Source organism: Drosophila nasuta, chromosome 3 (assembly GCF_023558535.2).
Source record: "Drosophila nasuta strain 15112-1781.00 chromosome 3, ASM2355853v1, whole genome shotgun sequence".
In the NCBI taxonomy this organism is placed as follows: Eukaryota; Metazoa; Arthropoda; class Insecta; order Diptera; family Drosophilidae; genus Drosophila; species Drosophila nasuta.
The window spans coordinates 33,425,885-33,441,379 of NC_083457.1; the positions used below are offsets into that span (position 1 = coordinate 33,425,885).

The 15,495-nt window shown below is 38.7% G+C and overlaps 5 protein-coding genes across 5 annotated transcripts; all 5 read left to right on the forward strand.

Annotated features, from left to right (window-relative positions):
• Nucleotides 1–1,668: 1,668 nt before the first annotated feature.
• LOC132791403 (uncharacterized) lies at nt 1,669–2,409 on the forward strand. The gene is made up of 2 exons (XM_060800296.1): nt 1,669–1,774; nt 1,829–2,409. The coding sequence occupies exons 1-2, from the start codon at nt 1,724–1,726 to the stop codon at nt 2,330–2,332; spliced, it is 555 nt and encodes a 184-aa protein (XP_060656279.1). The 5' UTR covers nt 1,669–1,723; the 3' UTR covers nt 2,333–2,409.
• Nucleotides 2,410–4,985: 2,576 nt separating this feature from the next.
• Nucleotides 4,986–6,209, forward strand: LOC132788175 (uncharacterized). The gene has a single exon (XM_060795507.1). The coding sequence runs from the start codon at nt 4,986–4,988 to the stop codon at nt 6,207–6,209; it is 1,224 nt and encodes a 407-aa protein (XP_060651490.1).
• Nucleotides 6,210–6,892: 683 nt separating this feature from the next.
• Nucleotides 6,893–8,140, forward strand: LOC132788176 (uncharacterized). Its single transcript, XM_060795508.1, has one exon. It carries the CDS (start codon nt 6,893–6,895, stop codon nt 8,138–8,140), a length of 1,248 nt encoding a protein of 415 aa, XP_060651491.1.
• A 1,453-nt stretch (nt 8,141–9,593) lies between these two features.
• LOC132788177 (uncharacterized) lies at nt 9,594–10,841 on the forward strand. Its single transcript, XM_060795509.1, has one exon. It carries the CDS (start codon nt 9,594–9,596, stop codon nt 10,839–10,841), a length of 1,248 nt encoding a protein of 415 aa, XP_060651492.1.
• A 1,445-nt stretch (nt 10,842–12,286) lies between these two features.
• Nucleotides 12,287–13,528, forward strand: LOC132788178 (uncharacterized). Its single transcript, XM_060795510.1, has one exon. The coding sequence runs from the start codon at nt 12,287–12,289 to the stop codon at nt 13,526–13,528; it is 1,242 nt and encodes a 413-aa protein (XP_060651493.1).
• Nucleotides 13,529–15,495: the final 1,967 nt, after the last annotated feature.

Genomic DNA, 15,495 nt, shown 5'->3' on the forward strand with positions numbered 1-15,495 from the left:
AAAATATAAAGACGGCTGTCACTTTTCAGTTTTCAACTCCTTTGGCAAACACCTTACTGGTTTATTGGTTGCGTGGGTGTAAACTTATGGCAAATACTGTGCAAATCGACTTCAATGGTTTCGTGATCTGTGCAGCATGCAGCATGTTGTGGGGGCTGACGTTGCAGCAGGTTTGTTGCATTCAATACACTTGCTTAAGCTATTAAAGTTTTACTATACAATGTGTAACAAATGCAAAGATTATTTTAATGCGATCAACAAGTATTAATGCAAATTATAATAAGACTACTTTACTGGAATAATAGAAAATGCAATTCAACCCGTGAAAGAATTTTAGATTATAGATTACTATATATAGAATAGTTTTATAAAGACAACAAGTACATACATATAATATGCCCATTTTTAGTACAAGAAATATTTACAAAATATCCACATAAGCATTTGGTTAATGAAGTATATTAATTATTTACAAAAATATTAACGTATCATGTCCATTTAATTTCTTAGTGATAGATCAATAATAATTGAAATTATATAATAAACTAAACTAAAAATATAAGTTTTAAAACAATTGTAATTATATTTGAAATGAAATATTCATTATCTATGTTCACCTATTCAAGATTCTCTTAGACAATATTACTTTGAAGCTTTTTAGTAGCATCAAATCAAAATAGTAGTTTTACCTTAAAATACGTTTTGAAATGCAATCCACAATCTAGTCTATATTATAAGAAGTTCTCTTAGATCGTAAAAAGGTAATTCAACAGCTCGGATGTGCAAATCATTTTAGTAACATCAACGTTAATCAACCGATTGTTCAATTCAACTGGTTTTACTGGGGAAATATGTTGGCAGAGCATTTAATATTTGTCATCCCAAAGGTGGCAATTTGTTCGACTTCTTCGTCGTCGTCTTTTGCACGCGCTAATTTGCGCAAATCAAACAACCCACAAATGGAGTATGGAGCATGGAGTATCGAGTATGAAGTGTGGCACCCGAAGACCGAGTTGAAGAATCGTTGCAACCAGTTTACTTGTTATTGCAGTTGTTGTTATTGTTGCTCTTGCTGCTGGATCACTGCGTGCAGTTGTAAAACACCTGCTACAATTGATTAAATCACAGCAATTTATTATTATGATTTTTCGAGTTTTTGCCTTTTTTCCGTTGCTCATTCGTCGAGACCACAAAAAAGATAAAAAAAAAATGTAAAATCGAGGTTGATTGATTTTGGAGGTCTCTGCAGTTTGTGGCATAGTCAACGGGGTTTCCAGGCATTGTGGGTGTTCTTTACGTGAGGTTCAGCCTATGGCCAAGAGTTTAGTTTGCCGTTAGTTAAGCGCAGGCGGAGGCATAAATCAATTGCCCAACTTGGCACGTTCTTAGGCGTTAATTGGAGTTTCGATTTGCATACTCAAACGAATTGAAAGTGCAGCCTTGTTTAATCATTAGAATATAATTTGAGTTCTGCTGATTCGAAAAGGAAGATACATTTTTATTAGTTTGTTGACAATGAAAACAAGAGTCGCCTCTGTTAGTTGCTGTAAATTGTAATCAGTCAATAACATTGTTGTCAATAAATATTACAAGGCATAATTTTCATGTTATTATACAATATATGTAGTTTTATTGTATAATAACATGAAAATAGCGTGCAAAAGCAACAAATAAATACAGCTCTGAATTCGAATGATGAACCAGAGTGCAGTGCAACGTTGCCATGAAGCTGACAGTGATTTTCCTCTTATTGCACTTGCTGCATCACATTGCGGTAAGTATTCGCAAATAAATAATTGAATAATCTTTAACAAATTCTGTTTTGCAGTGCGAAAAGTCCTATGTGGTAACCAATGAGCAACTTGATGCCTTTGAGGGCGACTCCGAGTCGCTGGTGTCCTTTGACACTTTGCGAACCATTGGCGAGGAACGTGCTTTGAATGGTTCCTTCTCCTTTTTGGGTGACATGAACAACGATGACTTCAAGGTCTCGGTGGAATTGTACTCGAGTCCCAAGAGCGATGGCGACTACAAGCGCATTGTGTTCGATGTGCCGCCCACAAACATTTGCGATTGTTTCAAGAAGTTCTATGTGCAGTTTGTGCAGCCATCGGTCAGAGAGGGCGACGTCACAAATTTCCCACTGGTCGACGAGGACTCGTGTCCCATACCCCAAGGTGAATTCTTCATCAAGAAACTGATATTCAACATCGAAGATTGGCCCGATCAGGTGCCGCGTGGTCTGGTCAAGGCGATCATCACGTTCTGGAACGATGGCAATAATGTGGGTGGACTTATTGTCGTGGTGCGCATTGAGGATCGCGACAGTTAAAGGGCGTGAAATGTATTATATTTTACTTATATACCATATCATTTAGTTAGCTAGCAATAAAGGTCTTTGAAAGCGAGCGAAGCAAATGCGTTTTTTATTGAATTACAGCTGGGTGTTAAAACAAACAAGTAGAATAAATCAATTTGTGGACTTTCATTAGAACTGAGACTTCAACAGCTCATCAAGTGAAATCCCGACTTACATAGATGGCTCCCCCCCCCCAAAGAAATTTTGTTGTTTAAATAGAAAAAGTGAAAAGTGCGCCAAAGAGAAAAACTCAGCAGGAGATATTTTCAACATTTTCACGGATGGATTTCCCCAGAACGCAGAGCGATCTACAAATTGTATTTATACATTTTCATTCACGATACAACGAGGGCGGCCCTATTGGGGCGCGACAAGAGGGTGGAGGGTGTAGCTAGGGGGATTTCCCCTGGTTTCGATGTCGTGTTGGGGTCGCTCGGCTAAACGCGCGCGCGTTCGCCACGTGCTAAAAATACTCGAGAACAACGAACAACGACCAACGACCAACGAACGACAAAGACAAGTCAAATGGGGGATTTTCCGAAAAATGAAAACGTCACTTTGGACCTAGGCCTAGGCATTAGTTATCAGCAAAACGGGGGGCGCGAGCAGCTAAAACATCTGCAGGCAAAAGCCGCAACTATTTGAGGCATTTTCCAAGTAATATGCAACACATGTTGTGTGCGCCTGCGCCTGCGTCTTCGGGCTGTGCCCCGTGCAACAGATGATGAGAAATGAATGCACTGTCACATGGCAACGCTTGCGACTAACATCAAGTGACAGTTCTTGCTTTTGTCCCCCTCCGCTCTCGCATCGCATGTCAGGCATGACATTAGATGCCGCCTTGATAAGTCCTGGCCTCGGCTTGCCTCCCCATTGCTTCCCCACACGTGCCACACGCTGCTGCTGCACAATTGTCAATCAAAAAACAAGGCAAAAGATTGTACAGTTGCCACAAAAGGTGGCGACTCCACTGGCAACTCAATTGACCCCACAAACAACAACTATTTAACACTCTTCAATATCTCACTTTGTGTGTGTGTATATCTGTATCTATAATTTTTATGTCTTCTTCTCAAAAATTGTTGAAATTTTGATTATTTTGTTTTTGGAGAATTTACACAATCATTTAATGGCCTACAAACAGGGCCATAAAATAGCTGCAGCTGCGAGCAAGCCCAAGGCAACATCTCTAGCTTGCCACACAAATCAAAGCATACAAATTGTTTTCAACAGAATTATGGCATATCTATGGCCAAGCGACAATGATTAAATATATATGTATAAGAGAGAAAACTTCTGTTTGTCCATTAAAATGTCGAAGACGCCGTCGCCGCAGTGGAGAATTTTAACAATTTTATTAATGGGTCGCGTGATTTAATGTGTGCTGAGGAAATTATATCTATACTATATAGTTGTGTTCCCTTAATTGCGTAATGATTGAGTTAGTTGTGGCTTCTGGTTTATGATCTAGCCGCTAATTGGGCCGTAGTATCCGTATTGGGATATAATGCAACCTCTAATTTAGCTGCCGTGTATTTCGATTACGACTCGCTGTTGGGGGTCATCAGATTCTTTCTAAGTGGGGATACCTCAATTGTGCTTTTCAACTATAACCCTAATAAGTCTTATCTTTGTACAACTTTCTCACGCTTTTTCCACCAACTCATAATAAGATTATAAGTTTCATTTTTCGTTTGTTTGTGATTGTAGCAATCCTCTGGCATTGATATAACTTCACAGCTGCTGCTCGAGATGTCAACATACTTGTTCTGCAATCTATTCACTACCACGAGTTGCCTCACTGGAGTCATAAAACTTTGCTAATTGAATACGTAGTGCACTCAGGCCATTAAAATGTGCCCTCAAATTAGAAACAGGCCAAATCATGAGCATTATAGTTGAGTTCGAAAAACGATCGCCAAATCGGGGAGCACAATCTTATACGGGGTGCCATCGATTTATTACCCTCGACTGGGCTGTAAAATGTTTCGCAATCATATTTATGGACGACCCACATTTGTGGGGTTAACGATGCTGTGCTCAAAACATGTTGCCAATTTGTGCAAAAATCAGCGGCCACTTGAAACTAAAGTGCCATGGCACTCAACTTAATGTTCACCACTCGAAACTGTTGTCCAAGTCAAAGTATTGTTTGCTAGATGTATAAAATATATAACATACAATTGTATATATAGCCGAAAAAATAAGGTAAGTAACAGGCAGACCTTAAAACTATATAAAATATATCCATTAAATTCCCCAAAAAAAAAAATATTTATTTAAAAAAACAACTGCGAATTCTGGAAATGTTATAGTATATGTGATTATAACAAATGTGACCCTTTGAACTGTAATAATTGTTGTTGATAAGCTTTAGTGAACTCAAAATATTTGGTGATTCCTCAACTTTAGACAATAATACTACAAATGAAATGTAGTTTTTTGTTTTTCAAGTTAATCTCTCAGTTGGGTACGGAAATGGTATTTTGTTCTAGACTGACACGCAAATATGACGACAAAATGACACTATGCCCCGACAATTCAAAAATCTAATTCAACTGATAAGACTTTACGAAAATTCGATTTAAACGACGAATTCTGAGTAGAGAAAACAGTTTCAGCCGCAATGGCATCCAAAATAGTTCTGTTCCTGCTGCTTCTTGGACTAACTCTAAGAGAAGGAAACTCTAGGGGGACCTGCTCATACGGCCTTAGGATACATGGAAGGATTCACGATTTCCCACCTAATGAGTTCGAGTGTGCCTCGAACTCAACAGTTGGATATATTCATAATCTGGTAGTCGTTGTACGTGTCATGGTCAATGATGACGTGGACCGTTATCACACAGTGGTGAATATGGCGGAGAACGTACCCTCGATGAAAATGAAATATGCGATCTACGAGGCACTATGTAAGGTCGCTAAGAAGTCCACAACTGATCCCATTAAGATTATGGACTTCTATAAGCAAATGAGAGATAGCTATAATATGTGGCCAGTCATGTTCTATAGTGTCTTTGTAAAGCACAGTGCTACGGCTCTCTCGCTAGCTGTAACTAACCAGCCTACTGAGTTATCGATCAACGGACTGCTGCAGGGTTTGACTAAAGGCGAACGATTTTACACGGAAAAGATACTTAAGGTTGTATTTGACACAGTGCTCACTTCAGAATCCCCGCTAAATGTGGTTCAACGTCTGAGCTATTTCGGCGCTAGTCTTGAACAATTGACCATGGCACATTTACAATTGCTGAAACGCCCCGAGGTGAAATCCAATTCGAGTGCGCGCGCTGAATTGCTTGATAATTTTCGACAAGTGATGATTGACCCGAAATTTGAAAGGGACGTGGTGAGCTACCTGCGTCGGAAGGTGCGGAAGCTGTTCCCGCATTATCTTGATTGGATCTCCTCGGTTCTAATAAACTTACGCCGAGCAAATATAGATACCAAAGACTACCTCATTGGTTGCCTAAAGCAAAATGGGAGAAGAAGTATTTGTACTAGCACCTATGCGCCGCAAGGTGATAACATGATGTACTACACAATCGCGACGGACCACAACAAGACGTTGGTTGGTATAGATAAATACGGGAACTACTGCGGCACATTAAACAACAACATTCCAACAATCACAATGGAACAAACGAGCTTTTTCACTAGCTGTTGGTGGCGTGTAGTTCTGGTGCCCAACGGTATAGCACTCTATGACGATGCGACATCTAACTTGGTGCTCTGTGGAGGAGATTCAGCACAATGGGATGACGGCATACATTATGCATACGCTCGACGAGCTGAGGATTTTGAAGCTCATCGCGATGAATGCACGTGGTTTTTCGAGAACATCAACTAGTTGGATTGATCTAACTTATGCAGTAAATTCCAGCTCATTGCTACGTTTGGTTTACCACATTTGTCTGTCGAAATTTCAGACTTCAAACCTTATATTTTTCGCTTAATTAATGACGATGTCGTTATACAAAATATGCTCTATAGTATATTTTAGTATACATATAATCTGTAAATTCACCTAGCAAATTCCAACCACAGTACCATGGTTAGTAGGTATTTTACGATCGAGCAACCTCGACTGGAATTTATTTTTTGTTTTAAAATCAGATGTAAACGCAAAGCAGTTTATGCTATCAGAATACAACAAATTACAAAAGCTTGAAGCATTGATTTATAATAAAACTCAACTCAAATTTTTTTTATTTATAATTCAAAGAAATGTAAACATTGGAACTAATTTTTTAGTTAAATCAAAATCAAAAGCCTATATTAATCATCAGAATGCAATAATTAAAATGTTAGAGCACAAATAAAATGTTTTTTTGGTTTTTTGCAATTAATCTCAAGGTTGTGCACCGAAATGATCTTTTGCTCTTGACTCAATTGAAAGTATGATTGTCATACCGGAAAGATGACAAATGACATTTTGCCCCAACAATTCAGAAACCTAAATCAACTGATAATACTTCAAGAAAATGAGATTTAAACGGCGCATTCTGAGCAGAGAAAACAGTTTCAGCCGCAATGGCATCCAAGATAGTTCTTTTCCTCCTGCTTCTTGGACTAACTCTAAAGGACGGAGAAACTTCTTTGATTTGCAAAGGCTACGCTACAGTAATTGGAAGGATCAACAAACTCCCACTTAATCAGTCTGAGTGTCCCTCAAACTCAACAGCCGGACGTCCTCAAAACCTGGCAGCTATTATACGTGTCATTGTCAATGATGACGTCAACCGTTATCACACAGTGCTAAATATGGCGAGAAATATAGAAAGGCGCTCGATAAAAATGGAAGACGCGATATACGAGGCACTATGTCTGGTCGCTAAGAAAACCATAAGTGATCCCATTAAGATTCTGGATTTCTACAATCAAATCCGCAATAAATACTACGTTTCGCCATTAAGGTTCTATCGGGTCTTCGTCAAACGTAGCGCTAAGGTTCTTTCGCAGGCAGTGACCAATAACTCTTATACCAAGTTTTGGATGATTACCGGACTGCTGCGGCGTTTGACAGAAAGCGAACAATATTACACGAAAGAAATACTTGAGGCTCTATTTGACATTGTGCTCTCTTCCGAATCCCCACTGAATGTAGTTCAGCGGCTGAGCTTCTTCGGTGCAAGTTCGGAACAACTGACCATGGCACATTTACAATTGCTGAATCGCCCCGAAGTGCAATCTAATTCGAGTGCGCACGCTGAATTGCTCGACAATCTTCGACAGTTGATGGTGAAACCGGCATATCAAAGAAGCGTAGACTTCCGCCTGCGTCGGAAAGTGTACAGATTGTTCCCGCATTATATTGATTGGGTCTCCACATCCTTTATGGCCAGCTTACGTCGGGCAAACATAGATATCGAAGACTACCTTGTTAGTTGTCGAAAGCAAGATGGGACATTGACTATTTGTACTCACGACGGGGCACCGTGGAACGAGAATAGTGTGGACTACATAATTGAAGTGGCCCACAACAAGACTTTGGTTGCTTTACGTTTCAACTTTTTCAACTGTGCGGCAGTAAACAGCACTATTCCAATAAGCACACGAGTGACCAAGAACTTTTACGTAAGCCACGACTACTATTGGTGGCGTGTAGTTCTGGTGCCCAACGGTTTGGCATTCTACGATGATGCGACATCCAGCTTAGTGCTCTGTGGAGGCGATTCAGTACAATGGGATGGCGATAAACATTATGCATATGCTCGACGAGCTGAGGATTTTGAAGCTCATCGCGACGAATGCACGTGGTTGTTCGAGAATTACGAGTAAAGATAATTGATAGTAAAATAAATTTTGTATATGTGAATGAAGAGACACCAATGAACCAATTATTTACTCGGCGATCTTAGGATCTTTGTTTTGTAGAATACCTTGCGACATTTTCTGAGCTTGTGTTTGGGGCTTTTTGATCAGTGTACGAGTTTTTATTTGAATTTGTAGAGCGTTTAACACAATGTTCAGAGTAATATATAGACAAGATACTTGAGACTCTGTTTGACATTGTGCTCTCTTCCGGATCCCTGAATGTAGTCCAACTTCTGAGATTTTTTGATGCTAGTCCGGAACAGCTGACCCTGACACACTAACAATTGCTGAAACGTCTCGAGGTGTAATCTAATTCGAGTGCGAATGCTGAATTGCTCGACAATCTTCGGCAGTTGATAACTAACAACATGCGACGGAAAGTGTACAGATTATTTCCCTGGTATTTTGAATGGCTCAATGAAACCTTGGTAGTTCACATACGCCTAGCAAGTACCTTATTCATTGCCACGACCAGTATAGTACCGATTATATTTGTACTAATGAAATGTTATGGAAAGGGTTCAGAGCGCGCTAACTTGATCTGAGGCAGCCGTTAATTGGCTTAAAATATTGAGCGTATCTTAATTTGGCAATGAACACGGCAATCCATATAGACGAAAGAGTAACCAGGAACTTTTACCGTTTCCGCGATAACTACGATGGTGCAACATTCATCTTGGTGCTCATTACGTATACGCTCGACAAGCTGACATCGCGACAAATTCACGTGGTTCTTCGATTACATACTACTTTAGGGTAATATACTAATTTATTTACTTAGCAATCATTCTTTTATTGAACCTTTATGACTATATTCAGCTTTTGGTTTGCGCTTTTTGATGGGTAATGGTGCAGTCACTTAAATAGATCAAGAAATAGAGAGAGAGAGAGAGAGAGAGAGAAAGAGAGAGACACTAGAATATCACTATTTTGCACTTATTAAATATGGGTAGTGGGTATCTCACAGTCGACCAAATTCGACTGGAACCTTTTCACATTTTGTTATTTGAGAATCATATTTAATCGCTTGGGTACAAAAGCCAGCCATAGCAACTGATGCTTTCAGAATATAACAACTAACAAATACTGAACTCAACCAGCTCAGATTATTTGGAATTGTGATTCTAATAAATTTGACCTTTTGAACTATATAAATTAGAAGTGATTATTTTTAGTCAAATCAAAATCAACTTCAGACTTTAATAACAAAAATATTAGAACGCAAACGAAATGTACTATTTATTTTTACAGTTTATGACAAAGCTGTGCAGTTAATCGCTAATGTGATTATCATACCGAAAGCAATTAATAATGCCATTATGCCCCGACAATTCAAAAATCTAATTCAACTGATAATAGTTCTAAAAAATGAGATTTAAACGTCGAGTTTTTAGCAGAGAAAACAGTTTAAGCCGCAATGGCATCCAAAATAGTTCTGTTCCTCCTGCTTCTTGGACTAACTCTAAAAGACGGAGAAACTTCGTCGATTTGCAAAGGCTACGCTACAGTAATTGGAAGGATCAACGAACTCCCACCTAATCAGTCTGAGTGTCCCACTAACTCAACAGCCGGACATCCTCAAAACTTGGCAGCTATTATACGTGTCATTGTCAATGGTGACGTCAACCGTTATCACACAGTGCTAAATATGGCGAGAAATATAGAAAGGCGCTCGATAAAAATGGAAGACGCGATATACGAGGCACTATGTCTGGTCGCTAAGAAAACCATAAGTGATCCCATTAAGATTCTGGATTTCTACAATCAAATCGACGATAAATACTATATTTCGCCATATAGGTTCTATCGGGTCTTCGTCAAACGTAGCGCTAAGGTTCTTTCGCAGGCAGTGACCAATAACTCTTATACCAAGTTTTGGATGATTACCGGACTGCTGCGGCGTTTGACAGAAAGCGAACAATATTACACGAAAGAAATACTTGAGGCTCTATTTGACATTGTGCTCTCTTCCGAATCCCCACTGAATGTAGTTCAGCGGCTGAGCTTCTTCGGTGCAAGTTCGGAACAACTGACCATGGCACATTTACAATTGCTGAATCGCCCCGAAGTGCAATCTAATTCGAGTGCGCACGCTGAATTGCTCGACAATCTTCGACAGTTGATGATCAAACCGGCATATCAAAGAAGCGTAGACTTCCGCCTGCGTCGGAAAGTGTACAGATTGTTCCCGCATTATATTGATTGGGTCTCCACATCCTTTATGGCCAGCTTACGTCGGGCAAACATAGATATCGAAGACTACCTTGTTAGTTGTCGAAAGCAAGATGGGACATTGACTATTTGTACTCACGACGTGGCACCGTGGAACGAGAATAGTGTGGACTACATAATTGAAGTAGCCCACAACAAGACTTTGGTTGCTTTACGTTTCAACTTTTTCAACTGTGCGGCAGTAAACAGCACTATTCCAATAAGCACACGAGTGACCAAGAACTTTTACGTAAGCCACGACTACTATTGGTGGCGTGTAGTTCTGGTGCCCAACGGTTTGGCATTATTCGACGATGCGACATCCAGCTTAGTGCTCTGTGGAGGCGATTCAGTACAATGGGATGGCGACAAGCATTATGCATATGCTCGACGAGCTGAGGATTTTGAAGCTCATCGCGACGAATGCACGTGGTTGTTCGAGAATTACGAGTAAAGATAATTGATAGTAAAATAAATTTTGTATATGTGAATGAAGAGACACCAATGAACCAATTATTTACTCGGCGATCTTAGGATCTTTGTTTTGTAGAATACCTTGCGACATTTTCTGAGCTTGTGTTTGGGGCTTTTTGATCAGTGTACGAGTTTTTATTTGAATTTGTAGAGCGTTTAACACAATGTTCAGAGTAATATATAGACAAGATACTTGAGACTCTGTTTGACATTGTGCTCTCTTCCGGATCCCTGAATGTAGTCCAACTTCTGAGATTTTTTGATGCTAGTCCGGAACAGCTGACCCTGACACACTAACAATTGCTGAAACGTCTCGAGGTGTAATCTAATTCGAGTGCGAATGCTGAATTGCTCGACAATCTTCGGCAGTTGATAACTAACAACATGCGACGGAAAGTGTACAGATTATTTCCCTGGTATTTTGAATGGCTCAATGAAACCTTGGTAGTTCACATACGCCTAGCAAGTACCTTATTCATTGCCACGACCAGTATAGTACCGATTATATTTGTACTAATGAAATGTTATGGAAAGGGTTCAGAGCGCGCTAACTTGATCTGAGGCAGCCGTTAATTGGCTTAAAATATTGAGCGTATCTTAATTTGGCAATGAACACGGCAATCCATATAGACGAAAGAGTAACCAGGAACTTTTACCGTTTCCGCGATAACTACGATGGTGCAACATTCATCTTGGTGCTCATTACGTATACGCTCGACAAGCTGACATCGCGACAAATTCACGTGGTTCTTCGATTACATACTACTTTAGGGTAATATACTAATTTATTTACTTAGCAATCATTCTTTTATTGAACCTTTATGACTATATTCAGCTTTTGGTTTGCGCTTTTTGATAGGTAATGGTGCAGTCACTTAAATAGATCAAGAAATAGAGAGAGAGAGAGAGAGAGAGAGAGAGACTAGAATATCACTATTTTGCACTTATTAAAAATGGGTAGTGGGTATCTCACAGTCGACCAAATTCGACTGGAACCTTTTCACATTTTGTTATTTGAGAATCATATTTAATCGCTTGGGTACAAAAGTTAGCCATAGCAACTGATGCTTTCAGAATATAACAACTAACAAATACTGAACTCAACCAGCTCAGATTATTTGGAATTGTGATTCTAATAAATTTGACCTTTTGAACTATATAAATTAGAAGTGATTATTTTTAGTCAAATCAAAATCAACTTCAGACTTTAATAACAAAAATATTAGAACGCAAACGAAATGTAGTTTTTATTTTTACAGTTTATGACAAAGTTGTGCAGTTAATCGCAAATGTGATTATCATACCGAAAGCAATTAATAATGCCATTATGCCCCGACAATTCAAAAATCTAATTCAACTGATAATAGTTCTAAAAAATGAGATTTAAACGTCGAGTTTTTAGCAGAGAAAACAGTTTAAGCCGCAATGGCATCCAAAATAGTTCTGTTCCTCCTGCTTCTTGGACTAACTCTAAAAGACGGAGAAACTTCGTCGATTTGCAAAGGCTACGCTACAGTAATTGGAAGGATCAACGAACTCCCACCTAATCAATCAGAGTGTCCCACTAACTCAACAGCCGGACATCCTCAAAACCTGGCAGCTATTATACGTGTCATTGTCAATGGTGACGTCAACCGTTATTACACAGTGCTAAATATGGCGAGAAATATAGAAAGGCGCTCGATAAAAATGGAAGACGCGATATACGAGGCACTATGTCTAGTCGCTAAGAAAACCATAAGTGATCCCATTAAGATTCTGGATTTCTACAATCAAATCCGCAATAAATACTACGTTTCGCCATTAAGGTTCTATCGGGTCTTCGTCAAACGTAGCGCTAAGGTTCTTTCGCAGGCAGTGACCAATAACTCTTATACCAAGTTTTGGATGATTACCGGACTGCTGCGGCGTTTGACAGAAAGCGAACAATATTACACGAAAGAAATACTTGAGGCTCTGTTTGACATTGTGCTCTCTTCCGAATCCCCACTGAATGTAGTTCAGCGGCTGAGTTCTTTCGGTGCAAGTTCGGAACAACTGACCATGGCACATTTACAATTGCTGAATCGCCCCGAAGTGCGATCTAATTCGAGTGCGCACGCTGAATTGCTCGACAATCTTCGACAGTTGATGATCAAACCGGCATATCAAAGAAGTGTAGACTTCCGCCTGCGTCGGAATGTGTACAGATTGTTTCCGCATTATATTGGTTGGGTCTCCACCTCCTTTATGGCCCGCTTACGTCGGGCAAACATAGATAGCAAAGACTACCTTGTTAGTTGTCGAAAGCAAGATTGGTCATTTACTCTTTGCACTAACCACTTGGTGTCCCAGAATAATATGGACTACATAATTGAAGTGGCACACAACAAGACTTTGGTTGCTTTAAATTTTAACTTGTTCTACAATGCGGCAGTGAACAGCACCATTCCAACAAGCACACGAGTGACCAGGAACTTTTACGTAAACCACGGCTTCTATTGGTGGCGGGTAGTTCTGGTGCCCAACGGTATAGCACTCTTTGACGATGCGACATCTAGCTTGGTGCTCTGTGGAGGAGATTCAGCACAATGGGATGGCGATAGACATTATGCATATGCTCGACGAGCTGAGGATTTTGAAGCCCATCGCGATGAATGCACGTGGTTTTTCGAGAACGACTATTAAAAGTAAATTTTTATAAAATAAATTTTGTACCTATGAATGAGAAGACACTAATGTACCAATTATTTACTGGGCGATTATGGGGATGTTTCTTTTATCGGATACCTTGCAAATATTCCTCAGCTTGTGTTTGGCGCTTGATGATCATTGTGAGTGATGATTTAAATCTGAAAAGAGAAAATGATTTGCCATCTAGAATGATGAATAGGAAGGAGAGCTCCACTTGAGTGTGCTCGACTGTGAAATACCAGACAGCCATTTTTAAATAAAATACAGTACGGAGGTTTTTTTAAAATATAATATAACAAATTATACCGAAGGCTGTATATCGATACACTACTATATTTAATATACATTATTATTGTTTTATTGAAAGTATGAAGTGGGTTGACACACATTCGACAAATCTTTCTTACATGTTTTTGTCATTTATGTAGTGTGTTTTTGTTATTAATATAGTGCTCATCAGATTACATTTTTTGTTAATGTTTTAATTTTATAAAATACAATCGAAATAATTGGGAGAGTGAGCATGTCAGAGCAAATTTTAATACAAAAATAAACAAGATAGAAAGTTTTAGTCAAGTGTGCTCGTGAAAAATATACCGAAGGCTATATGTGGTATATTGATATAATACTACATTGAAAATTACTAAACATAAAAAATGTTTAAAAATAATTGTTTATTCTATATACAAGATGTTATTACTATGAATGAAAATAAACTAATGAACCGTTTATTTACTGCAAATATGCATTTAAAACAGAACTTACGACTATACACAGCTTGATTGGTAATTTTGTAGGATACTAATGAACCGTTTATTTACTGCAAATATGCATTTAAAACAGAACTTACGACTATACACAGCTTGATTGGTAATTTTGTAGGATACCTTGTGACTATTCGTCAGCTTTTGGTTGGCGCTTATTGATCGGTGATGGTGCAGTCATTTAAATACCTCAAGAAACAGAAAGAAAGGGAAAGGCTATAATTTCACTTTCGCATTATTTTGTACTTATTGAAGATGTGTAGTGGGTATTTCACAGTCGAGCAACCTTGACTGGAACTTTAATAAAATACAACAAATAATAAATAATAGAAACAACGATTTCTATAAAACAAAATTCAACCAGCACAGAAAATTTTGAGTGTTGATTATAACAAATGTAACCCTTTAAACTATTAAAATTTAAAGCGATAATTTTTGTCAAGTCAAAATTAATAGCCATTTTTAATCTTCAGACTGAAGTAATAAAAAGTTAGTTAGAGCACAAGTGAAATTGAGTTTTTTGCTTTTCCAGTTAATGATATTTTGCTCTCGACTTGCACGCAAACATAATTAATTATCTACGTTATATTTGTCTCGCCTCACTAATTTCTGCAATAAACAATTAGAATACTAAATATGTAAGTTTAATGTAGATGTTGAACATAATTATACAATTTGATTAGAACATACGTTGCATAGGAAATAGAAAATCTCGATGCACCTTAAAGTATGCAACACAAATTATGAGAATATGAAAGGAATCAATGAATGGGAAGGAGAATAGAGAGGGAAAAGGAAAGGGAAAGGGAAGTGAACCTGGTTTGTCTACAGTTGCCAGCTAAAACCAATTTATAGATAATAAAATAATTAATCATGCACTTGTCCAACTGAAAGTCCTAAGCCAACACAGCACAACATACAGCAAGGATAGAGGACACGCAAACACCCAGCACATTATCCCTGACCATTAACTCAGCTGTCCTGACGCCCAGATGATTGATGTGTGTGTAAGTGTGTGTGTGTGTATGTGGAGTCAACTGAATGACTAAACAATTCTTTGAACACATTTTCCCAAAAGCGAATTGTTGGCGAAAATCACGAAAATGGAATGGAAAATGATTGTGTGGAAATTATGATAAGACACTTTGACTTCGCTTCTAATTAAAGTTCCCTCGATTTTGCGGGCTGTGCACTTCT